This window comes from Staurois parvus, unplaced genomic scaffold (assembly GCF_062004578.1).
Source record: "Staurois parvus isolate SC_StPar_1 unplaced genomic scaffold, SC_StPar_1.0 ptg000543l, whole genome shotgun sequence".
NCBI classification, from domain to species: Eukaryota; Metazoa; Chordata; class Amphibia; order Anura; family Ranidae; genus Staurois; species Staurois parvus.
Window position 1 is genome coordinate 178,555 of NW_028318339.1, and position 27,980 is coordinate 206,534.

Below are 27,980 nucleotides of genomic sequence, written 5' to 3' on the forward strand. Positions count from 1 at the left end.
ATTGTTGAATAAGACTTTTACTTTAAAGGCGGCCATAGATGGTTCAAATCTCGGCTGGCTCAGCAGGGACCAGCTGAGATTTAAACCATCTGTGGGCAGGCTGACTGTACCCAGTCGAATTGTTGTACGACTTGGGTACAAGCAGCATGTTGGTTTTGTACATGCAATCATTGCCAAGGATATAACCTGTCAGGGATCCCCGCGGCGCTGGTCCCGGCGCAGGCGCAGTGCGCCACCTGGTGCAGGGACGCGGGCACTAGGTCCAGGCCGACCGCGGCGTCCAAGCTCACGCATTCGCACTGGGAGCCGTGGGCGCGCGCCCGGCGCCAATGACAGCGCAGGGCGCGATATTTAAACGACCCTGAGCTGTCATTCAGTGCCTTCTGGTCTTACCTGCTCCCTGAATCTGCGAACCTGTACCCTGTAAGTTGCTGACCCGGATTGTACCTGACCACTCTGTATTCTCCTACTCTGACCCTTGGCTTGCCTGACCTCTCTCCCGGATGCCCCCTATTGGATCTGATACTCTGTTGCTGACCTGGCGCGTGACCCGACTATTCTCTGCCCTCCGCTTTGTACCGCACCGTCCCCACGGCTACCGACCCGGCTTGTCTGACCTCGCACTTGCTCAGCCATCCATCCACCCATCCCATCGGGGTCACCCAACCTCCTCATATCAGGCTCTCCCCTGTTGGATCCCCTGGCGAACACCCCTACCACTGACGGGTGTACTCAGTAGTCGCGACCTGATCTCGGGGTACTCCAAGTCCATCCCCACCATCAGGGGCCCTGGTGAACAAGTGGGGCTGGGGCTTAGATTCCGCGCTCTGGGGACACCTGACCAGTGGAGTGCTAGTGGTGCCGTCAGGCGGTCGGTTACATAACCACTAGCGATAATCACTGTGTTCTTCCAGCAGGGATGACTCCTCGCACCCCCCAACAGGAGAGCACATTAGGTGCAGGTGGGATTCCCCCATTAACACAGTCAGTGTGTTGCAGGAAAGAAAATCGCATAGTCTATGGCCTGGCAAAGAAAACCAGTCCTACTCATTGGTCAAATGATGGTGATATAGTGGTGGAAAGACAGATGACTCACAGGCCATCCATTAGAAGCCTTATGCTTCTTAAAGGATTTAAATGGTGGTGGGTCAACTTGGCCACTGAAGCTCTTTCTAACAAAAGATTTTGCTATGAACATGCAAGTTTGCTGCCATCAAGTTGGAATGACTGTGCCTACTGAAGGATGAGAGAGAGTGCCAGCTGTTTTTGTGCAAACAATTGGCTGGGAAAATCCATTAAACCAATCATTTTTTTCCAGAGCACATATAGAGTTGACCTGTGAGAAACTAAAAACTTAAATTTACATTTCAAAGATATCAGTTTGGAGATGATGTATTTTTTGACATGTACCAGTGTCACCGTTTTTCCAAATACAGCATACAACAGGAGGCTTTACACATAATTACTATTGTCCATTAAAACAATCATATCAATGCAAACCTGTGGGAATCTGACATCTGACTTCCAGATTACAAACAAGATAGAACTTTGAACCTACTCTACAAACACTGTTCTGGGAGACAGGGACTCTGAGCACATATTATCTAATCAGTAGAATTGTTGCCTTCTTTATTTTTGGCAGCAATAAACTATGCACATAAGATACATGTCTCCAGTCTGGACACAATGACAAATCAGAAATGCTAAACTTACCACTGAATACAAGAGTTGTAAAATCCTGGCCCTAAACCCACCAGGAGTTTTCAATGCAAATCATCAAAGCGAACTTAAGATTCAACTATCTATAAAAGCTGCTATAGCATTTACAAATATGGACATCATAATACTGTGCAGGACCCAAAACATAAGATTTCAATAACCAAGGGATATGCAATTGCAATCACAAGATATGGCTATTTTAGGACAGATCTGGTGACAACATAACTGAAAGAATATGTAAACCCAATATTTCATATTCCTGATATGTGCCTTTTTTAACATGCACATTTATGAAAAATAGACGTGCACGCAGGAAATTTTAGTTTCGGATGCATACATACATTAAAGAATTTTGTTTCGTCATATTCATTATGTTGAATCAATTCAATTTCAAGATTTGTTTCATATTTTCAGTATTCATTTTTTATATTTGTTGGTCTGGATGGGTTAAAAAAATTGTGCAGTTATTTAGAAAGAATGCAATATATTAGTTTTGGTATCAAGATTTCGGGTTGATCAGTTATTCATATATTTAAACTAATAAAAATTTTCATACAGAACTAAATAAATAATGCTAAATTTGATGGCCCCAAATTCTTCAAACCTAAGAATTGCATTAGACTGTGGAACTGAACTGACTGTGACAATTACAAATTTCAATTTAAATCGCAAATTTTCTCAAGTCCAAATCAGCGAATGAATTCGAAAATTAAATTTGTTTCCCTATGGGCCCAAACGACTATCGCATCATGTGATGTCATCTGAATGAAACAAATGCATTCTTTAACCACTTGCTCACTGGAAGATTTACCCCCTTTCATAACCAGGCCATTTTTTGCTATACTGCGCTGGGCTATTTTAAATGACAATTGTGTGGTCACAATTGTGCAACACTGTACAAGACCGAAATTTATATCATTTCTTTTTTTTCACACAAATAAAGCTTTCTTTTGGTGGTATCAGATCACCAGTAGGTTTGTTTGTTTTTCTGAGCTATGAATGAAAAAAGACCAAAAATTTAAAACCTATATATATATTTTTTTACTTACTTTACTATGAAACATAATCAATAAAAAAATGACAAAAAATAAAATTCCAAGTATTCTGCTGCAACAAGTGTATATTAGTTTGCGTGGAAGTTATAGCGTCTACAAATGACAGTATATATACTGGAATTTTTTTTTTATACTAGTAATGGTGGCAATTAGTGTTTTATAGCAGGGCTGTGGTAGTATAGTAGGCATTCTGACACTGGCATCACCAGTGATATTAATATAGTGATAGTGCTAATAAAATGCACTGACACTGTACTAATGACACTGGGCAGGAAGGGGTTAACACCTGGGGAATCAAAGGGTAACTGTGTGCCTAACTATGTGTAATATGTGCAGTATGTGCTGTTTTACTAAGGGAAGTGAACTTTTTTTGTCTCCCTGCAGGGAGACAAAAAATACGGCACATCCCCGCTGTCAGTAGAGAAATCTGGGTTGTTTACCAACACATCTCTCTCTCCTGCCACTTTCTCTGAGGATAGTCACGCCAATGATTCACGGCCGGGACCCACTGATCAGCATGTATAGGAGCCATTGACAGTGATTTGTATACATCCGTATCTCTGAAAATCAATTCATTACAAAACAAAATGCACTTGTCTAATGAAAAAGTATCCTGCACGCTTTGCATTGCTTGCTTTGTGTGAAATCTCTGGTGTTCCTGTCAGTCCCTCTGCTTTCCTATTAAAAAGTGACCACACATGGCAGCAGAGCACAACGTGGTCAGTTTTCTAGCTGTGCTGGGAGCTAATCCAATGACCAGGCTTGTGCTGACACGCCCCCTCCTTACAGCTATTCATTAGGAAGATCAGTGTAATGCTGTTTCTCCTCACTGAGCTTCTTATACAGCTAACAGAGGATATGTGATCACTTTAAAAAAACAAAAAACTTTTTTTCCCTTTTTTATATCTATACACAAATATGTTGTCCTTCATTTCTATTTATTAACTTAATGGGTTGTTTTTCAAAGCGAGTTGGCAGGCTAAAAAAACCTGACCTAGTTGCTTTGGTTCTTTTTTCCCTCTCCATCTCCACTGACATTTTCTTTCTGGGACAGCGCATCCAATCTTATAAGCTCATGGAGCATTCAGAATAATTACTGCCCACATTGTGCACAAATCATGCCAGCATTTTCAAATGTTCTTTAACCACTGTATTACTGGGCCATAGCCAAAAGATGGCTACAGCATGGCTCCTGCTCCTTTGGACACAGCTGATCACAAATCGAGGTAGAGGACCAATCACTTACCATGTGATCAGTTGTGCCCAATCACAGATGATCCCATGTAAACAAACTTGCCCGTTATTGGAATTACCTTTACTCACACGCTATCACTGTGTGTGGAAAGGATAACCGATAACCAGCAATCCTGACAGGACACATTTACACTGATAATCAGGGCACTGATCATCAGTGCCCTGATAATCAGTGCAGCCCCATCAATGCCAATCAGTGCCCATCAGTGCAGCTTATAAGTGCCCATCAGGGCTGCCTATCAGTGCTCAGCAGTGCCATCTATCGGTGCTCATCATTTTCACCTCATCAGTGTAGCCCCAACAGTGCAGCCCCACCTGTGCACATTAGTGAAGAAGAAAATTACTTATTTGCAAATTTTCAGAACAGAAACTAAGAAAAACTTTTTTTTTTTTCAAAACTTATGTCATTTTTTGTTTGTTTAGCAAACAAACCCCAGTTGTAATTAAATACCACTAAAAGAAAGCTCTATCTTTCTAAAAAAAAATTATAATTTCATTTGAGCACAGTTTTGCATGATCCATCAGTGCAGCCTCACCATTGCACATCAGTGAAGAAGAAAATTACTTCTTTGCAAAATTCCAGAACAGAAACTAAGAAAAACTTTTTTTTTTCAAAACTTATAGGTCATTTTCTGCTTGTTTAGCAAACAATTAAAAAAACAAAGTTGTAATTAAATGCCACCAAAAGAAAGCTCTATCTTTCTAAAAAAAAAAAAAAAAATGTAATTTTGGCACAATTTTGCATGACCATCCAATTGTCATTCAAAGTGCAACAGCACTGAAATCTGAAAATTGGCCTGGGCAGGAAAGGGTTAAAGTGTCCAGTATTGAAGTGGTTAAAGTCTACACTTGCCTTCGCAGCCTTCAGGTACCCATAAGAAGACATTTGCCTGATGAGATCTCATCCAAACATTTATGTACACTCAACAGACTGACTTTAACAAAATGGCTGGATTGTTCCTGCAAGTCCCATAGTCCACTGATGTGTATGGCCAGCTAGAACTGTACAAGGTGCATTTATTGTCCGTCTGGTTCCTCTCTGAATTGTAACCACAACTCACTTCCTGCGTCGTTAACACAAGGAAGCATCTAAACGTTAGCTAAACATTTCAGGTCCTCTTCAAAGCATAGCCAAACACACATTACAAAATACATATTTTATGTTTAACTTTAAATTTTGATTTTAATTTTATTTAAATGCTAAATAAATCAGCACAGGTGTGCTCTATTTCACAGAATATAGCTGGTGGCTTCAGGATCAGGAACAGAATGGGAAGAGGTGTGAGAAAAATAAAACAATTATGATGGAACAGTAAGGATCATTACATGTAGATTGAATTTGATACAAATCAGCCTCTTGAACACAGAGAAAATTATATAGATGGAAATTCAATTATTGTTTGACAATTCGCATGATAAAGCGATCAATTAGGTGGACAAACCAACAGTAGAGCCATAACATATTTTAGATTATAAAAGCAAAAAATGGAATGTTTTGCAACTTACTTTTCCCTAGATGTGGTGGCTGCATTAGTTTTAATTTTTCAAATTTTTTTCCTTATTATTTTCACCTAATGATCCTGCCAGAAAACACCACCTGTTCCATGGTGATAACTGTACTGTATCTAGGAGGTGCAGCGTTGTCACCTTAATAAGAGAATGTGTTAGGACTATACAACATCTCCAACTCTCAATAACATAGGGGAGGTGTTTTGTAGTCAATAGAGATAGATAGGAAAAATGCTAACTGAAAGCTGTCAACTGAGGCAGAAAGTACAAGTAGTTATCAGCTTGTAGGTTTTCTGGTTGGATGAACAGCTATTTTTGTTTTGTACTTGTCAAACAAGCACAATAAAATGCTTCAAACAGCATATGTAAAGGACCATAGAAGAGCAAGTTGGAGAAATATATTGTTAGTTTACATGTACTTTAAAACATAACTGGGTGCAGATGGGTTAGAAGAAAACAGAAATAAATGGTCATTGTTTACCAGCCAAGACTGCACTTTCAGCCTTATTGTCAGGAGGTGGGCTCTTAAAGTGTTACTAAACCCACAACAATAAAATCAGTCTGTATATGCAGTCAAGTATGCTTGTTATACTCACTGTCGAACCTAAGGGGTTAATCCTCTGCATTGTATGAAAAGAATGTTGACCCGGTCTTCTCTGATCCTCTCCTTTTTCTACTGTCCCCCATCCATCTGCTGATAGAACAAAGCCTTGGGGGCAAACTACACATGCTCAGTTTGGTGTGTATTGCTAGAGGTTTTTTTTTTCCTTGGGAGAGTGCATGTGATCAGCACAGGGCCAATCAGCACTGTTCAGACAGAGGGTCAGGAGTTATGCAGCCTCATAGGACAATCAGGGAGAATGAAAACTACTACTACAATTTTTAACCAGTGGTCTTCTGGACACTGATATAAGGCACAAGACTGTTCTAACTGCTGATGAGAAAAAGTATTTAGCAGTTTATATTTACTAAAATAATAGCATTTCCATGTTTTGTGTACTGTGGGAGGCCAGATACAGTGAATGCAGGATCCTGGGTTTAGTAACATGTTAACATCACTATATACAAGGATATTATGGAAGCCAAGAGCTGCATTTAACCAGTACGCTTCATAAAAAAAACTGAAAAAATTAACAGCAATTTATGTAAAGTGGTATTAAATTCATAACCAAACATGTAATATATTGCAGCTTACCAGTCATTAGATGTTGTACACTAGTTGCATTAGCTATATTTTTAAGGTGTTTTCCCTCTGTTTTTACCTGGTCAGTAACACACCTCCTGTATTAGAGGGCCCCCATTCTGGATAAAGGAGCAGAGGGGCACATTTGAAAAACAGCATTGTCAATCTTTGGGGGGTAGGGTGTTAGATGTACTAGCAGATGTAGATACAATGACAGACTGAAGCTAAACTCTGGCTCACACTTTATACGCAGTTACAACAAACAATCTTTTTTCTTTTGGGATCAAGGTTTAATTAAATGAGTTGTGCATAAAAAAATTCAACCACTCAAACAGTAGTACATCCAATAATGTCACCACAATGCTTCACCCGATGCAGCCCTCCTCAGACTGGGAAATCTTCAACAAACTGCAAAAAACACACAGGAGAGTGCAAACACCTAGTGCATTACCATCATAAAAGTTTATTGGATCCAAGAGACAAGTAAACACTCACATAGTAGGGAAAAAACGATTTCAAATATCAACTGCAGCCATGAGGTGATGGCATCTGACCATGTAAACTACGGTTGGAAGGTTAACACATTTCAGGGGACTTGCACCCTTTTTGCGGAGCTCGGAAACACGCTAGCCTTCCAATTGTGGTTTACATAGTCAGACGCTATCACCTTGCGGCTGAAGTTGATAAATTGAAAACGCTTGTTCCCTCATGTTTGTGAGTATTGATTTCTCTTTTGGATCCAATAAACTCTTGTGTTTCATTAGGCGTTTGCACCCTCCTGTGTGTTTTTTGCAGTTTACATAAATAAATAAAAGCTGATCATTGTAAGCATCCCTGTCAGTTCTGTTGAAAAACAATAGACTTACTGTGTAGTAGACTAGGTGAAAAAAAAAAAAAAAAAAAAGAGTCTAAAAAAGAGAACGCTAATGTAGCTATCACATCTAAGAATTTTGAAAGCTGTAATAGACCGCAGCAAGCAACCCTATCAAACTATTCTAGGAGGAACGAACAATAGGTCTTGCTTGAATTTTACCCAATCATTATTACTTCCCCAAGGTTTACAATGAAGACATGTCCACATTCTCTCCCCATCTCTGCTCCATAGACAACAAAGGAATTTATACGATGTTATGATCCACCAGCTGGATCATGTCAGATCTGGTGGTCAAACAATCATTCCAATGAATAAGCACTAATAAACAAGCACTGTAGAAAATGGATGTGGGTTTCTATGCCAAAAAGAGATGAAGTATTCTCGATGGTCCCAGCACTGGCATTTCTTGGGATCCAGTAGTCTTTAGTAAATGTCTATTATGCAGTACATAATTCTATTTGTAAAAGCACACAATAAAATGTATGATTTCAATGACTTATAAACTACTTTAGCTCCCAGATAGAAGAAAAACTTTTTGTTACGATAAATATGTGTTAGTTAGCGGATACCGACTAAATCACACTGGTTTAAATACATCAGAAGCACCCCCTTCCCTTTCTTTGCCCTTGAACCAAAAGATGGTAACCCCAGGCCTTTGGACGGTGGCTCTCATTTTTGTATTTAGCACTCACCTGGACAATGTGTGTGCAGATGAGCAAGTTCCGTCTCAGTTTGGAAGGGTAAGTGCATACTTTGGCATTTTTGCCTTGGGTGGCATAGGACCTTGCCCATGCATCAAGTCCATCAGTGGGATTAACATACCATGATACCCAACTTTAACTGTTCACCTGGAAATATTTGGTTTTTCCATCCACCTATGTGTGCTCCAGCCATTCTGTTGCATTCTCTATGTATAAAATACAAAATCTAATAAGGAGTTCAGGACCACCACATAATGAGCACAGCAGGTGTGCGGACCCAGAAAATGTAGTGCAGAAACCTCGTCAATTGAGTTCCTGTGAGGTATGAGAAACTGTTCAGTGGTTTACCTATCCAGCACTGACCGCTGCTCACTAAAACAACAATAAACCATAAATAATTTATATTTTACCAAGACTTCATATCAAGCATGTAAATTGTAATGTCAGTTTATAATACTGAAATAGAAATTATTTATAAGCATTTAAGAAGTGCAATTGCTTGTCCTTCATATTGACTTTAGTGTGGGTCAGTTTTGCTGTGTGTTTTCTAGGAAACAATTCTGCAATTGCTATGATATACAGCAAGAATTTGCCATGACATATCTGACCTGAGCTAAGAGATTAACACCCTTTCTCATTGCCAGAGAATGCTGTAAATGTCAGATGGATGCTTTTATATAGCAAATACCGATAGTAATTTTTAGAACTTGGTAGATTTGCTATTATTTTTTAATTATTACACTTATCTTACTACACACATCTTTCAGCACAAGTACATAGCTAGGGATGAGCTCAGGCATGTTTGGACACTAAATAGAAAATTGTGTTGGGCTAATTTGTGAAAGAAAAAAATATTATTAATGTACAAATATACATCAATATGTGATATGCATCTGGTGCTATTAAGCTGAATGTCCAAATCCACAAGTGAAATTAAAAAAAAAGTCCCAAAGATAAGGATGTGATGAATAGTGTACCACTTCAAATGACAGCTAGAAGATAAGGATATTTCCCAGAAAGTTGAAGGATCCTCCACCAGGTAACACCATGTAAGGGTTTCTAGAAATGTATGACCTTCTGATTAAAGACAGGTCAACATGCGCCTTAATGCACACTGCTAGTAATACGGAGTCATGTCAGAGCTTACTGTGTTTCAAAGAGGGCAAACTATTGATTACCACTTAGCTGGTGCCTTTGTGAGTGAAGTTACCAATGTATTTGCCATGTTGCGAGATATAGTATCAGAGGTAATGACTGATCAACTGAGCGAAAGAGACAAAAAAGGACCTTCCAGGCTTACCTGCCCTCAATCTATCCATTATTATACATGTGCTTCTACTATGGAGGCTCTCAAAATTTATAGAGTTAGGACTGCAGAACACTGGGGTGCTGTGAAGACGCCCTGCAGATTACGCATGTGTTTGCATATGTATGCTAACTAAACCCCTGTTTTTAACGTGAAGTATTAGACAGGAAAATTCGGTTGGTTGCAGACTGGTTGGTAAGCTGAGCTGAGAATTTTTCTTTGTTATTGTTTGACATGCGTCACCCTTCCATGTGCTTCTTGATGCAAAGACTAGTTATAAATAATAATAAGTTAGGGCAATTTCCCTTTGTACTGTTGATATATTGGTGAGGGGAGACACTGGACACCTTTGCTGCCATTGTGCTATATGCTTGATGTCTAGTGTGCTCCTGTGTCTTTAGGGAGGGGTGGGCTTCTTCCAGGCTTACGTGCGCTCAATCTATCCATTTTTATACATGGCCTCTACCATGGCGGCTCTCAAAATTTATAAAGTTAGGACAGCAGATAATACTAGGGTGTAGTGAAAAGGCTCTGCAGCTTATGCATGGATTTGCAAATATGTGCACATTAAACCCCTGTTTTTAATGTGAACTGTTAGCCATGACAAGTCAGTTGGTTGCAGGCTGGTCGGTAAGTTGAGTTGGGAATTTTTCCTTGTTGTTGTTTGACATGCAACACTCTCCATGTGCTCCTTGCTGCAAAAGCCAGTTCTAGGTTAGGGCGGTTACCTTTTGTTTGTACAGGATTGTGACTCGGAATAAGCAAACAACTGCTGCAAAAGTGACCGCAGAGCTCAATCTTAGTCTTTAAAAGAACGTGTCCACAAAAACTATGCAAAGGCACTCCATAAGCAAAACATTAACAGGTGAGCTGCGATTGACAAACCACTAGTGACCGATTTTATTGTTCAGAAAAGGAGAGTGGTGCAATACCCATAAATCGTGGACTATCAATCAATGGAACACTTCAAAGGTAGAGTCACTGCCAGCAACTATTTACAAATTTTGCCCAACCATGTGCACCCCATGATGCAGACATTGTTTCCTGTTGACAGTGCCATTTACCAAGCAGATAATGCTCCGATTCACACAGCTGGTGTTGTCAAATCATGGTTTGATGAGCATGCAGATGAAGTCTCGTACCTTCCCTAGGCGCCACAGTTGCTGGACCTCATCATCATAGAGCCACTACGGTCAGTTTTGAAGAACAAGGTTTGGGCTTGTTTTCTGCCTCCGGCATCTCTCCAAGAACTGGAGTGATTTTTGAAGAGTGGTATCAGATTCCATTATCTCCCATCCAACACTTTGAATATTTGTCAATTTCCAAGAGAATTCAGGCCATCTTGGGTGCCAAAGGAAGTCCAACACCATAGTAGGTAATTATTTTGTTCTTTTACCTGGTGTTTCCATAATTGTGTCCAACCTCTGTAGTTCTTGTACAAAAATACATGAACACTGTTTCCTAACAAATAGACACAGTAAACACCAGTGATTACCTTTATTAGTTAGAAACACATATTTTGTGTTCTTCTCAGATTTATATTCACAAGCATGAGGGATACTTTTACCTAATTTCAGGGCCAAGTCCTGCCAGTTGCAATTGCCCTGTCTAATGAAGCTTGAGCCCCTTGCACACAAAGGTGCCTTGCTGCACAGCATGCATCCTGGCTTTTTAACACGTCCAAGAGACACAGATGCAGCATCCATCCCCACTGTTTGCAGCCTGTCAAAGTCTATGGTAGGTTGTGACTGGATGGGACTGAACACTATACTAAGTGGTGCTCTTCTGCAAGTGGTAGGTCTTCAGCAATCTGGGATCTTGTTCCTGAACATATAGGGCTTACAAAGTGAAGGTCACATTAGAGGGTTTTCTAGGTAATTAATGTAATATTGGGAGTCTTATGGTATCTGAACTTCTTCCTAAAATGGAATACAGGTTCACTTCATTAAGACATGCAGACATTTGTATTAAAAAAATACCCCCAAAAAGAGATCTCTCCCATTACATTTATCCTATCTAATCTAGTTATCTGAATGTTTTTGCGGCATGCTGATCAGATGGCATTTGCCTGACACACCAAAAGACTTTGTCATCCCCGCCTCCCATTCAAAATGGAGGAGATCAAAACTCAAAGACTAGATCAAAACAAACCGTCATTATTAAGAAGTTGCCAACAATTTACAGTGACAGAGCGGTGTACTCAACACACAAGATATCTATTTATAAATAGGAGTTTATCAAAAGAAACTATGCTTTTCCCTCTTTTAATATGAATATGATCAAACAAGACAGCTGTTCAACCCCAGTGAATTGAAAATGCTGCAATGATTGATTCTTCAGACTTCAATGAAAAAAAAAACTGCTAACGATATCTGTAAGGAGTGACATGCCAAAACCAAAGGTTAAAGCTCAACTTCAAGCAGTGAAAATAATTTTTTTTTTTATATTAAAATTTCCTTGCAGGCTACATGGCATTTATGCAACACAGGTAGGTCAAGGATCTACCTGTCAGTGACTGGACAATGAGCAGCAGCTCTTTTTGTAGGCATGTTTATTATGTTAGGTTGACAGCACTGTGCAAAGTTGAATGTTCCTGATTGATTACGGACAATTCTATAAAGAAGCCGAAAATATGTACAGATACATAAACTGGCCATACACTGATTTAATTTTAGCCAGTTCCAAGTCAACCAGCCAAAATTGATTTTGGGGGAGGCCTTGTTGGCATCCTTCCACCTGACATCCTTTGATTGGAAAAAGGAAGAAGGAAAATTGTCACATAAACAGCATTTGCATCCAGTCAGATGTAGTCACTGTTCAGGTATTCTGACAGCTCTCAGCTTAGTCTGTCAGAATTAAGCTGTGCTCAAAAGTTTGCATACCCTGGCAGAAATTGTGAAATTTTGCCATTGATATTAAAAATGACTGATCATGCCAAAAAATGCTCTTTTATTGAAGGATGATGATCATATGAAGCCATTTATTATCAAATAGCTGTTTGGCTCCTTTTTAAATTATAATAATAGAAATCACCCAAATGGCCATGATCAGACGTTTACATACCCTGGAATGTTTGGCCTTGGTACAGACACACAAGGTGACACACACGGGTTAAAATGCCAATTAGAGGTTAATGTCTCACATTTGTGGCTTTTTAAATTGCAATTAGTGTCAGTGTATAAATAGTCAATGAGTTTGTTAGCTTTTACATGGAAGCACTGACTAGGCTAGATACTGAGCCATGGGGATCAGAAAAGAACTGTCAAAAGTCCTGCGTAACAAGGTAATGGAACTTTATAAAGATGGAAAAGGACATAAAAAGATGTCCAAAGCCTTGAATATGCCAATCAGTACTGTTAAATCACCTATTAAGAAGTGGAAAGTTCGGGGATCTCTTGATACCAAGCCAAGGTCAGGTAGACCAAGAAAGATTGCAGCCATAACTGACAGAAAATTGTTCGGGATACAAAGGGAAACCCATAGGTAACCAAAAGAAAAAAAAAAAAAGAGTCATATTAGGCTGCATAGGTCATATTAGGATATGCTCCTTCATTTTGTATCAGCTTGTTGCCACTTAAACAGACTCTCTCACTGAAACATAACAAAAGCTAGCCAGTAAAAAAACAAACAAAAAAAATGTAAAAGTAATTTTTAGATCTGCCACTAATGATTTTAGCATCCAACACACTTCTAGGTGTGTAGGTTATCTGCAGCCCCCAATGCATATGTGGTCCCTCTTGACAGACACTATGTCACATCAACTTTGAAGTACAGAAGAGGTATAATGAAGTACCAAGCATCAAAATGTAAAAAAAAAAAATTAGAGTTTTTTTATTATTTTATTTCCCTCTATAATCCACTAGCTGTAATACATCATAGATGCAGAGGTGACCAGAAGGAAAGAGTTCTGGCAATGTTGAGAACAGTTTGAAGACTAACTCCAGCTTAATATAAAACCTTGTCACTTTTTTTTTTTAAAGCTGTGAATATAAAATCAGCATGCTTCCTCCAACAGTACATTTTTCAAAAAGATTATTCAGCTATGAATAGGGCACCGTGATATCTAAAATTCAGCCCTGCTGATATGTCAACTTTGACCTCAACCTACCAACTAAACCTTGATCTTATGCTAAAAATTAACCTGTCCCATTCAGAACAAAACAAGGGGTTCTCTTGAGACTTTATTCCTCTCCAAGATGCCTCTTCCAGCTGGTACTGAACATAGTTGGAAGGGAGCATAGCAAAGTTTTTATGTTGAGTCCTTGGAAATACCTGTTATTTTCAGGTAAGGAAGAGTGTGTCACCTCTTCCCCTTTGTGCCAAGATGCAGTGCTTGGGCCTAAGAAGTTAAGCCCCAGGTCCAAACACTGTCATGTGACAGACAAGGTAAATGAATAACACAGATGAGGTGGTACTGTCACAGGGATTAGACTGTGGGTTCTGTCAGGCAACAGGGTGGCAGGAACGAGAAAGGATAGTGATCATCAGTTGGTGGGTGGAAAGCCTGTCAAGAGAACCTGTTACTTTGCCCCAAATGGGCAAAGCAACAGATTCAGCGTATCCTAACCTTTAAATACACCTATAACATCAGCTGAAGATTAATATTATGGTATCATATTGACACTCACAATGCAAGTAAAAATAATCACCCAATGAAAATATCATATGATAAGTTCTGGCACATATTTACAACGTACCACATTAAATGTGCCCAAAAAACTGTGCCAAAATCTGGGTAAAAATAAAGCGATCCAGGAGAAGTGAACAAAGTCAAGTCTGTTTCATATACACAATGGCTGGATGGTAGAGAACATTACATAAATATGTTGCAGCAGTTTTGATCTTCTAAACATACTAATTAGTTGAATTAGAACAAGCCAGCATAAACCCACATAGCCCAGCAGCGTCAACACAGTAATTATGAACAGTTGGACAACAAAGAGTGTCTATTATTTAAAACGCACCATCAGCGAGCGAGCGCCTCTCAATTCCACAATAACACTTTGGACGGCAAAAGCCAAACCAGCAAACAGATGTGCAGCCTCAATAATTGGCATCAGCAACTGTTATAAAATGTCTGGATCTATTCAGGTCAAAGCGAACAAATATAATTGCGGTTTTAGTGGAAACAGGAGCACAGATCGCTTCCCACTTACTGCTCCTATATCACAGCAGTTGATCTATCATTGGCAGAAGGTGGTCTAAATCACAATTAAAATAACATTATGATAAAAACGCTATTGGTTCATGTTCGGAAAATAGAAACAATCAAGAAATTTACCAGAAGATAATACTGAAAACAAAAGAATTAAATACATATATATTAGAGGGGTTGAAGCAGGTCTCTAGGTTGATATAATCTAGTTACAACTTCAGTAAAACCTACTTTGAAAAGTAGCTAGCATACGTAACCAAGACTTTCTTTAGATTATTATTCTTCAATTCACCCAGTAAAAATCAGGCAAACAAACTGAAGGAGCAGCACTGCAAACCAGTCAGATTTGACTGCATTTCATAGTGCTGTCAGTTTAACATTGCTCACAGGAATTATGAGCAGAGTAATGACCCCACCAGTGTTGTCATGCCCCTTTATTGTCTATCAAACGGGATGTGGGTGTGTCTTTGACCAAGCTGTATTTAATAAATGCAGTAGAGACAGGGATAGGTCAGTCACCTGGCTATGTCATCTGGAAGGAAAGCTCGGATCACAACACTGATGGAATAGAGTTGCTAGCAGAGTAGAAAATTCACACATCTTTGTGTTTAGCTGCTTTCCTGGTGTTCTGCTTTGGCAGCATTGAAAAAATGCTTTAATTATGGCAAACCTGATACTAAAAAGCAGCATTTCTCAAACCACATCTGCACAGGTAGAACTGCACTGATGAGATGCTAATTACTCCATTTGTGAATATATGAGGTTACATGTAAAACATGCTATGTTGGTTAGAACTGACAATAAGTATCTGCGGTAAAAGTATCCACAGACAAGAAACTGCTTAGATAATATAGCTAATTTCCCCCAGATCAGGTGATAACAGCCAAATTTGTGGGCAGTTGCAGTCACTTTTGGCCACTTAAAGAGAGTTCTTAAAGTGAGAGATCAGCCGGACTGATTTTTTCCAATCTATTAGTTTGTAGTCAAGGAGGCACTTAGGGATATGGGTGTCTGACAGATATTTTGTGTCAAAAGGCATACAAACCTACAGTGTACTTGATGTCAATGAAAACATTATTTAGTAAAATGGTTATCTGGTGGTTGGATAATGTTCTTATGTGCTATTGAAACCTAAACCAATCTCATGAAGCCTAGGTCAGTCAGTCAGTTTTCTTAACCATGATTCAGTGAAGGCCTAGGGTTCCTCCTGAGTTTGCTTTGGTTCCTTGATCAGTGATCAATTGGGGCCTCTCAGTTTAAAGGATAAGTTCCCCTTTTGACCAAAAATAATAAATGCACTTTGTTTTGCAGGTAAAAAAATGTGCATTTACTATTTTGTTTTCCAGGAGCCTGTAAAGCATTGCACCAGTGACCAGCAAATCGCTGGTGCCATGCAGGTCTCCTGCAGACCAGTCAGTATACGGGCAAGCAGATATACTGTATGTACAGGAAGACTCAACTCAATGAACTACATTCATTGAAAACTACAAGCCAACAGCTTGTTTTTGCAAAGTGACAGCTAGTACGGGGAGCTTCTCCCCATATGTCTGTCGGGGGGGGGGGGGGGGGAGTAGCTGGCAGCGGTTGCAGCATTGGGAACATTTTACATTCTAAAAACAGGTGGAACATGTAACATGTTCTCAAAGGTGAACCTATCCTTTAAGTACCCACTGATACCAGTGATCTCTTATATTATCTGTAAAGGGGCAGTCTTCCTACTGACCACAAATCTAAGGAACATTCTTTAAACCACTTATACTGCTAATGTACCATGAGCTGTAATTATTAGCAGGGGTTCCCAGAGACTTGACATTTTTTTCCTCTACGTTAAATAGGTTGGGAAAGCTTGGTCTACAGAATGCAGCGCACACACACACACAGGTTCTACTGTGTGGGAGGTGGTACAAAAGGTGATAGCTGCAGGAGATGATCTGATGGAGGTGGCTCAAGTACAGTTCTTAGGTGGAGGTGGGATAGGCTTCCCTGAATAAATGAGTTTTCAAAAATCACCTAAAAGAAGACAGGGTGGGGGCTGACTGGACATACTGGGGTAGGGAGTTCCAGATGATGGGAGAGGCTCTGGAAAAATCCTGGAGATGAGGTCACGAGGGAGCTAGAGAACACTATGTCTTGGGAGAAGCGGAGCGGGCGATTTGGACGATATCCGAGGATGAGGTTGGTTATGTAGATAGGGGCAGTGTTATGGATAGCTTTGTATGTTGTGGTTAGTATTTTTAATTTTTTACGTTGAGTTAGTGGAAGCCATTGAACGAATTGGCAGAGAGGGGCAGTAGCACCTAGAGTAATATAAATACACACAGTGAATAATTATTATGTTTAGTCCAAAAAATTCCTGGAGGTGAGGTTCTGCTTAACTACAGACTATGAACACTCAACAGAATTGACTGGACAGTGTGGTTTTCATATATAACCCAATGAAGACATCTCTGAAAAGGGGCTGGACTGGGACAGGTGAAAGACTTATGGGGGGACAGGTGCTAGTAAAATAAGTGTAATTGCTCTGCAGTTTATGGGAGGGCAGGTGTATGTAAAGCAAGTGTATATGTTGTGCAGTTACGATATATACAAAACACCATATGTTTCCTATAAAATGTGTTTCTTTACTACTCATGTTTAAGACTGAAAAACACATTTTAAAAGGGAGAAGTATAGCTAAAGTTTTTCTGGCAATACTTCTATGGATCACAGGAGTGCAGTTAGTTCTGTATGCCTGTGACCAGTTTTTAGCTGACAGCAAGCCGAAGCCCACTGTCAGCTGACATCACAGAGCTGATCCAGGCCCTGAAGAGATCTCAACCATATGGTCGGGATCAACCCAGAACCTTGGAATCGCACCTGGCTCAGCCTCTCAGCAATCCACTGAGAGCCTGAGCCAGCCATTCCCACCCCCTCCACAGGCCATCGCTCCAGTGTGTGCTGGAGGGGCACAGCAGAGAGCCAGAGACTGAAAGTCACGGCTTTATGCTCAGAGCGGAGGGGAAGAACTGAGCCATCATGGTCTTTGATTTCTCAGTTCTCTGTGCAGAGCTGGTGAGAGACAGTTGCAGCATCGGATCGATGTTGCATCCACCTAGATGAATATATTTTTTTTTTTACGCAGCCCATGCTTCTCTTTAAAAACAAATATTTATCTTTTGTCAAGTAATTATGAAATTGTGCCGGTTTTGCTTTGCTAACAAATACATGTTCTGTATAGAGTTTAATAGCTCCAGCACAAATTTATACACATACAGCTGAACGAGTAAGAATGGCTAATCACCCTTCCATTCCCCCTACCCATTGGCTCCATTCATATGGAATACAGGGAGATTCAATCGGAGAAATTCTGAACACAGCTTCAGCTATGCTCACGTGTTAGAAAAACCCTAATGCTCTATGACAAGCTCTGGTATCTGTATTAAAATCTGTTAAAAAAAAAAAAAAGATTTATATAACTAGAAAATAAATTAAAAAAATATATAATTTAAAATGTATAAACATGTAAAAAGTTTAAAACGGTCTACAAATGATCATTTTCCTTTAAAAACAGTGTGATGTGGTTTACAAAAACTTTTGCTAGACTGATTCTTTTGTGTTTAGACTAGTAGTCCCCAACCTTTGTGAGCATATTAGTCACATTCAAATATAACCAGAAGTGATTACAGTAAGTTTGAAAAATAACACTAAAGTAATTACTGTAATGTAATTATATAAATTAGGCAAACTCCAAACGACTTCATGCTTACAGAAATATATAATGTAGCAGGTGTTCAGGCAGAATGGAACCAAGCATCTGCTGAGAGACTGCTGCAAGCAACATATAGGGTGATTGAGGGTCTTGTGGCTTCTGAGACTCTTGCTGGGGATCATTGGTGTAAGCAGTGTTCACATTATTATATCTTTTGCAGCATACGTATGATGTAAGAATAATCCACTTTATTGTTCACCCATACTGTGCCAGCCATTCCCCCACCAGAAGTTCATGTAAAGCAACATTGCACACTCAAGGGATTTAGATACAAGCATTACTGCCCTGAAATTAGGATCTATATTATAGCAAATGTCTGCATGCACCCAATATAGTAGAATACATTAATGGCTTGTTGGAATCCCCAGGTGCATGAGTCCAGTTGAAGCTGACAAATTTGTGGTCTCAAAATTTGTGGTAAGTTTTGAATAGGTCTACATCTACTTTTTAGATGAAGGGTACACTTTACAAATTGCAGCTAAAATAAAAAGAAGCATGATAATCATCATTATTGTCTGCAAAGGTGCCCCAGTATTACCCATTTACTTCCCTTAAACCTGTTGCATCACTTGCATCAGTGAGCCCATTTGCAATCTCCCTCTTAATCAGCATGAAAGAATATACAAAGCCAAAGTGGGAGAACTGTGTATGGCAGAGAAGCATTGCTGCAGTGCACAAAGAGTTAAACTTACTTTGTAAAATACAGTAGCCAAAAAATATAGTGCACACTAAAGATTTGTGGAATACATTTATAGGGTGGGTCAAGAATTATAGAAAATATAGATACATAGGTGAAGATACACTATGGCCCATCAGCTAAGGTCACCTGTTCCTAAATAAACTGCTAAATAGATGTTCAGCTGTTAGGAATGCACAATGGTAACGCAGCTTCAAAAGCTATTGGTGAGCCATGATAAACTGAGAGCGGGATGTACACTAACCTCAGTTCTACATTAATTATCTTGTGATCCTGGTCTGGGCATGGTCCCACATCTTTAATCTGTGCCTAGACTTCCAGAGTAGTTTTCAAAGATCTACTCAGTGGGATTGCTTTACTAAAGGCAAATAGACTGTGAATTTTGCAAAGTGCAGTTGCACTCTGCAAGAGCAGTTGATCCAAAGCTTAATAAATGAGCAGAAGCTCTGCTGACTTCCATCATCCAATCATGTGCAAGCAAAAGTGCTTTTTTTTAAATTTTCTTTGAACATGATTGGGTATTCCTTGCAAAGTAAATCTTTATCTCATTTACAAAGCTCTGGAGCAATTGCACTTGCAGAGTGCAACTGTACCTTGTATGGTACACAGTCTATTGCCTTTAGTAAATCAACCCCAGTGTTTCATGGTCCCTGAAATGTAACCTCCTTCCCATTCCACTGACCCCCACTTATTACAGAAGAGTTATCTTGCAATACTCTATTTGGTGTTGAGTGATACAGTGCAATGATAATGGACAAGCCCTGGTCTCAGATTCCGGTAAAAGACTGTATTGTAAAATTCAGAAATGAAGCCTCCACTGTCTCATTTGGCCTCAAAGTAAACCTGCCACCATGGTATGCAATGATAAAATGCATTAACAGAGGTTGCCTTTAGTAAAAACTAGTTACAATTATTAGCAGCTACAAACACCTTCAAGTTCATTTACCATCAGAATAGTCATTATTAAACAAACTTTAACTTCAGTGGGAACTGCATGTCAGAATGATCAGAAGATCCAGAGATATACACTGCTCAATTTATATGCAAATCTCAGCTTTTCCCTAGATGTAGTTTCTGCTTATGAATTTTTAATCGTTAGCTCAGTTTGAATACTCAGTACAGATTTACTTATCTAAGCAGCAGTAGATATAAGGTACCTATACCTATGCCCTATTCAGTCATAGGAGCTACATAAAATATCCAGAACTTTTGATGCTTCCCCTGCCTCCCACAGTTCAGAGTTTTCACAGTTCAAAGCTTGCACAGGAATTCTGTTGCACTCTAGTGGGTCGAACTAGAATTCTAGCAGACTTGTCCAATCTTCATAGTCATAGAGCTAAGTAAGCAGTATCAAAAACATATGATTAAGTAACATTTCACACTCATAGCAATTATACAATGTCTAACACCATCCCAGCTGTCCTTTGTTTGTAAATGGGTTGAGATTTCCTCTATAAATAATAAGTCTACATCAGCCATTTGAAGCAGATGTCCATTTACACACTGACTTTAAGGAACAGTCTCTGATGACTCTAGTGTGAAAGTCACTGTAGACACGACTAAATGGGCATCTGATAAAGGAAGGCCAATCTAACAACATATAAAATTGTGATTTTTTTTTCCCTTTTCTTTTTATGGTTATGCAAATTTTATGCTACCCTGGGTTTTGACTATGACTATTTTCACTGCAGCATGCTATAAAAAAGGAAAGTCAGATTAAGACATTTAAATATGTCATTTTAAGAGGATATTAATTACAGTGTTCAATCATATTTAACTTCACATACAATTTTCTAAAAATGTATAGGGATTTTTAAACTATTTTTGCATTCCATTGAGTCTATCATAGTATTGTTATCTATAGAAAAAGTCAAACCTGATGCATAGTTAGGTAAAGAAAACCAGTGCTGCTAAATTAGCAAGTAAGCAAAATAAAAGAGGAATGGATGACTGGTCCACCAGATTTTCTGTGCATTCAATTCAAACAAACATATCAGACAACAAGGCTGCTTTACCAAAGTAGCTGAGAATCTTTGCTTAATAAATGAGTGCATATTCCGTTATTAAATGGCAGGACAAGAAAAATTCCTGTTCACTTTGAATACCCAAGCATGTGCAACTGAATTAAGTAAACAATCACATGATTGGATAATTGATGTGAATATTAATTAAATGCAATGAGTGAAGATTCTCAACTCCTTTATTAAATCTGCCTCTTAGATATGTGCACGCCGGAAATTTTCTTTTTGTTTCGGATGCACTCGTTCATGGAAACATTTTGTTTTTTCATATTCATTATGTTGAACGTTGAATTAGTTTTCTGAATTTGTTTTGTATCTTCGGCATTTGTTTCATGTGTTAGTTGATCCGGGTGGATTTGAAATATTTTGCAGTTTTTTTGGAAGACTGCTATGCATTGGTTTTCAGTTTTAATATTTCGGGTGGATTCACTATTTATATATTGAAAGTATTCAATATTTTTGGACGCAACAGAATAAATAAAATTGCAAAATATGGTGGCTCAGAATTTCTCAAACCTTAGAATTGCATTAGACTGTGGAACTGAACTGAACTGACAATTACATATTGTAAAGGAAATTTGTGAATTCTGTATAAATGTGTATTCTATTTTGTATGCTTTGCCTATGTATTTGCACACAGCACCAATAATGTATTCAAAACATGTTTGTGTTCTTTTGAATCCTGATTAGAAATTAGCCTGCCTATGTAACGCCCCTTGTTACCATAAAAGTGCAATTTTAATATTAATAAATGATACCTACGTAATCATGTGTATAGAAAAAAACTTCAATTGCAACGAATAAACAGAACAGTGATTTGGAAAGATGTTGAGTGTATCTTTTTGACTCTGTTCCCTACTGCCGTAGTTATTTGGAATTTGGAACCATTAATCAATAGGAAAGAAGTTGCCCATCTATAACATTTCCACAACACATTTCAATTAAAATCACAAATTTACTTGAATCCAAATTATTGAAGGAATTTGAAAATTGAATTCATTTGAATGAAACAAATGCATTTGTTAATTTCATTATAACTTTTCAGAAAATCTAATTTTCAGCTGAAAATCAATTCGAAAATGCACGAAACACACACGTCTACTCAGTATCTGCTACTGGTATTTAGGTCTGCTATGCATCTACAATTATATAGTAGATTCTTGAATGTGTACAGTGGAGCGCATACTACATAAGTTCATCTGACTTAAAAGACTTTTGAAACATGTAATGGTTAAGAGCACCAGATACAGCCAAAGCATCAGGGCTTGAGGAGCCCGTTTTATTAAAATCATAGCAATGCACAAAGAGACATGTGTAAAGACATGATGAAGACTAGTGTCTCCTGAAGGCACTGTAGACAGCCAACTGCTCTTAAACTGTTAAATGTTTCAGAAAGTCCTTTAAGTAAGATGAACTTTTTATACCGGGTGCTGTTCTGTACACAATCAAGAATCTACTGTCTGGCGAGTGCTTCCTTGCATTGCTATCAGAGAGTTAGCGGAATGCAACCAGAAATGGGTCCACCCATGCTATACTTCAATTGTGAATCTGCTTCTTTTGAGCAAAAAGATTACTTATGGTAGATCTATCAGAACTAATAATTGATATTTCTATGGGTCCATCACTATCATATACTCATCAGGCATCTACACACATGACCTTTACTGACACATATTGTTCATATAGTTTTTTTTTAAAGTTTACTTCCTGAAAAATTGTTGACTATGCAGTTTGAACTGCCAACACTTGATACTGAAAGATCAAACAGTCCAATGGATTTCAAGGCAAATATTGGTTGATTGTCAACATCTAGGGTTACTATTTGGCAACATAATCAAATATACAGAAATAGTTGAATTCTATGGACCTCAGAGATAGATTTAAGATAGATAGATTTAAGTCTAGTACACATGGGCCAAATGTTGGGTGGCATCAATAGAAACCGGCCAATGTTTGGTCCGTCAGTCAATGACCGAGAGCACTCACTAAAGTGTTCTGGCCATCCCCCCTGTCAGAACACAATAGCACAGCAGGGGAGGGCGCTGTATTAACAAGGGATAGTTAGTACAGCGGCTCCTTTTGAGCTGTCAGGTTTTTTTTTTTTGTTTAGCCCGCTGGGTTGAACGAAATTAAAAACTAGTAGTGTGTACTAGACTTAAGGGAGAATGAGGTCCTAGGCCATAGGTACAAATAATCCACCTCTTTTTCATTGTCTGTAAAGGCGTGACCCCACCAACTCCCTAAATATGCACACCTTTGTTAAGCGATAGGAGGGTACACAGCTGTGGTCAAGCATGCAAATTTCCTGGTTTACAGCAGGAGCATGAACATTATAACTGGGGCCCCTGAACATTTACCAGGCCCTAGGCTCTTGTATAAGTTAACTTGTGGATGATTAAGCTCTGGTGAAACTTTTTCTAATGACTCTGGACACCTTTGGAAAGTCAATGCACAGGAAATCAAGAGTGGTAACCAGGTGACCAATCAAGTTGGCTTTTTTTGGAGCAACAAAATAATCTGAATCGAGGCTTAGGATCACTCACAATTTTTTGCTTTGACATTCTATACTATTGCTGACTGTAACAGTTGTGGATTTGGTAAAAGTCCAGGCTTTTAAAAGTAAACATGCCATGAAGAAAAAAGGGAGATGTTGCTACTATGTGCATTCTAAAAATGCCAGGTGCCTGGCTGGCATACTGATCCAGTGGTTTTAAAATTATTGCGTTACAGAATAAAACAAGAATGCAGGCCTGGAAATTCAGAGTGAGTCCACAAATCCTTACCTAAAAGTCAGTGTTTCAAAATCTTGAAGCAACAAGGTCACCATGACTTCAAGGATACTAGAATTTTCTAAGCAGGAGGTCAGCCTCCATATTTCTTTTATGGCAAGTTGCTGCTAGGAAAGGTTACATGGTTCTGTCCAATCTCCTGATCTCCTGGGTACTGTTGTAAACCATCTTTTTTGCCTATGATGCATTTAAAGAAGTCCAAAGGTTTTCATACATTATTGCTTCATGAAGAATATCTATTTCTTTTGAAGTGTGTCTTGATGTTTACATGAAAATAGTAGATACATTTTACTTAAATGGTCCTTAATGAATATATTACAGACCAATGCAGTTTGAACAACCAACCAAAAATCTTCAATCACCCAGAAAACGGGTTAAACACCAAGATTAAAGAAGAAATTTGATTGCAAGTTATGGAGTGCTGTACGTCATTTTTCTGTCATAATTTAAAAAAAAAAGGCCAAGATATGTTTACTGTAAGTTTTATTGTTTTTTGCCAAGTTAACAAGAAATATCAAAAAGCGCTTACCTCCACCTCCTCCAAGAAGACTTGAGTTTGCTGAAAAAGAAAAAAAGGAAATATTAAGGTCGCACACACAAAACAATGTTCAGCACAACAAGTGACCAATGTGTTCTGCTAGAATGGTGCATTTCAATTTCACACACCTGAGCTGTTGTAAATCAATGACACACTGACTACATCAGTTCCCACCAGAGATATTCTTCTTAAGCATATCTAAATTATTTTCACAGCTGATGCATCAACAGTTTCATGCCACACTTCTGATTATGAAGCTTAAAGTATTTAATTAAAACGCTGTCAAGATATAACATTTTCACAGCACAATGTCTTTTGAAAAAAAATTCCACATTATCTAAATACCATCCCCGTGTGTTCTTTGAAGACATTTAGCTAGGAGTGAGCTTGGAAGACCCAAGACTAGAAAGCAGAAAACAGGATTAATTAGCTATGACAAAGAAAGGAAAAACACTTTCAACTTCAGATCCGGCAAAGGTGCTAAGCTTTGATAGGTATGCTACTGGTCAATGGCACATCCACTTGGAAAGACATGATATGAAATATAGTGTACAAGACCTGAAACGCATTAAAAAAGAAGTAATTATCACTTACAGTATTTAACTATTCCATTATCTACAAAAATCTTTGAGGTGCTACAAATTTTATCTAAGATCTTTGAATTCTGCTTAGAGATTAGTACTCGGTTTAGTCACTGATGACAACTGTAGACATGGTGGCCAGATTTACGTGTGCAACAGTCTCCAGCCACTCTTTTAAAAAGGGAATTCTACAGAGTAACAAAGTGCATGTTTGTGCAGATGGAGAAAGGGAACACTGAGGTCACCAGGTGTCACAAGGAGAACAATCAATTGGCTAGCAAAATCTATTCCAGCCAATCAGCATTGCTAAGCTAGGGAACATAGGCTAGGGTCATTGTGGACACTATCAACATACTAACATGAAGCAGCTTACTGCAATGCTACAGTTCTAGTTGGTCTTTCAATGTGAGGACTACCACCAAAGTATTTTACTTTGTGTTAGATTCTCTGTACCTCCGTCTGACATTGACACTTGCATGTTCATATCATATTCATCTTCAGGCCAATTTAAGATCATGGCTCAATCCCTACTAAATTAACACACAGGGCATGTAAGAAAGATTTCCTTATGCTAACATTCAGTCATTTATAATATGGTGCAGCCTCTAGTAGCCTTTTGTAACTTGGTATCATTGTCTGATATTATAGAGTAATTTGGCAGTAGTCTTTAGCAGTTTCTTGTAACATTACAAAAGTCTCTAATACTTCCTTGAAACATAGGAGGAGTCTCGAATTGAAAGAGGTTTGGAAGAAGCCTCCTATGTTCTGTTTAAAGCATAGTTGCTGTGAGTAGGGTAGCAAAGTATAATAGTTTAAAGTGGTAGTAAAAGTAGAAGGTTCATGACCTTAATGCATTCTATGCATTAAACGATAAGTTCACCTTTTGTAACATGCTACACACATATTCAAGGTGCAACATGTAACGATCAGACCGGCCACTCCGGCAGCTAGTGGGGGATATTCTCCCCTCCCAGCTATTTGTCAAATTTTAAAAAATGTGCCAGTGCGGGGCTCCTCTGTGAATGAGAGACTACAAATCTCAACAGCCTTAGCGGCTGCAAGCTTGTAGTCCTCAATTAACTACCACGATGCTGTGGAGCAGTGTGGTAGATCACTCATTCTTCCCGTCAGTATATATGCTTCCTTGCACGTCCCGTACGGGCAAGCAGACATACTGACAGATCTGCAGGAGACCTGCATGGCACCAGTGATCTGCTGATCCCTGGTGCCATACTTTACAGCAGGCTCCTGCAGAAAAAAATAATAAATGCCCCCCCCCCACACTTATATTTACCTGAACCCAATCTTTATCCAGCTCTGTGCCTGAATGTTAATGCTCTCTCTCTCCTCACAAAACAGAGGCAAAATTTGAAGGCTCTTGCATCTGTCAATCAAATCCTGTGAGAAGGGAATGAGAGAGGGGCAAACCATGCTGTTTGTATCTATAGACACAAGCAGCGCAGCTCAAGAGCTCATTCGCATGAGTGCCTCCATTAGAAGCGGCTTGCTATGGTGGCACTCAGTGAAGAGGTGAAGCCAAGATCACCAGCAGGGGACCCCAGAAGAGGAGGATTGGGGTTGCTCTATGCAAATAAGTATAACATGTTTGTTCTTTTAAAAAAATCCCATTACAATCAGCTTAACCTTATTCTGAACCATAAAATGCATCACATTCCAGAGCTCCATTGTAAACGTTGCTAGCAGTATGGGAGCTAGGAAGTTCAAATCCAAGAGGAGTGACACACTTGTCAAAAAAGTGAAAAGACTGACAGCACTGAATGTCAACAAGAGGAGAGCAATCAGAACAAGTAGTTGACTGTCAATTCCTACAACAATCTACAGAAGTAGTCATAAATCGTGACTTGACTGTACTGCAAGTGCATCTGTCCAAAAATCAGCATACAGCCAAAAATATGAAATTGTATAGTATACCACATGTACCCTCTAAACCGCATCAAATAGTTGGTATGATCATGTTTCACTAACAGTGGGTAGGTCTTAAAATGGCATTAAATATCAGGAGTGAGTTATGTACAGAGTGCAGAGTTCAGGTGGTGTGTTGACACACACAGTGCAGAGTTCAGGGGTGCACTACACACAAAGCCTTCTTCCACAGCTGCATCCATCATCCACATTTCACTTTCACCCCTCTTCAGTTCTGACCTCTGCATGCAACCCCCCCCCCCCTTCGCTGCCCCCATCTTGTCTCCCTCCTTCAAAGCTCCATCATCTTTTACATGTCCTACTTTTGTTACCATTTTAAACTGAAGTACCCAGCTGGCTCCAGTACCACCCCGCATACTGTAGGTGACTCCACCTTTCTCACTTACAGTGAAGTCATCCAGTGGGATTGTTGGCTTCCACACTGCACCCCGGACACCTGCGTCTCCCTTGTCCCCATCCTGTACACAGTGGGAGCAACTCAGGAGATCAGATCCATGGGATCTGCTGGGTGACAAGCTGTCACCTGTAAACACTGAAGCCAGACATCTGTGTTTACAAGTGATAGTGGTAAGCAGGGAGCAGAGGGCCTGAAGCCAGAGGTGGTGGAACTCCCAGATGAAAAAAAGCCATATATCTCCATAAAAGTTTAGTATTTAGGAAAACTCAAGGAAATTATATAAATGATATTTAGAGTAAATAAATAGCTTTTGTAGTAATTACTGTTTAGAGCTACTAATAAATGGCAGCACAGTGTTTAAGTGGTTAGCATTTCTGCCTGACAGCACTAGGGTTGTTGGTTCAAATCTCAACCACGGCATCACCTGCCTGGAGTTAACATGTGCCTGCGTGGGTTTCCTCCGAGTACTCCAGTTTTCTCACACTCCAAAAAAACATGCTGGTAGGTTA

General features: G+C 39.2%; 1 protein-coding gene across 1 annotated transcript in view; it reads right to left on the reverse strand.

Moving 5' to 3' along the window:
* Nucleotides 1–20,495: 20,495 nt before the first annotated feature.
* The window catches only part of LOC149451275 (ADP-ribose glycohydrolase MACROD2-like), a 750,194-nt gene continuing 742,709 nt past the window's right edge, over nt 20,496–27,980 (reverse strand). Inside the window, exons 4-5 of the mRNA XM_089690773.1 lie at nt 24,509–24,570; nt 20,496–20,537 (exon numbers count right to left, since the gene is read on the reverse strand). Of these exons, the coding sequence (XP_089546899.1) occupies nt 20,496–20,537; nt 24,509–24,570 (104 nt within the window). The remainder of the gene's footprint in view (nt 20,538–24,508; nt 24,571–27,980) is intronic.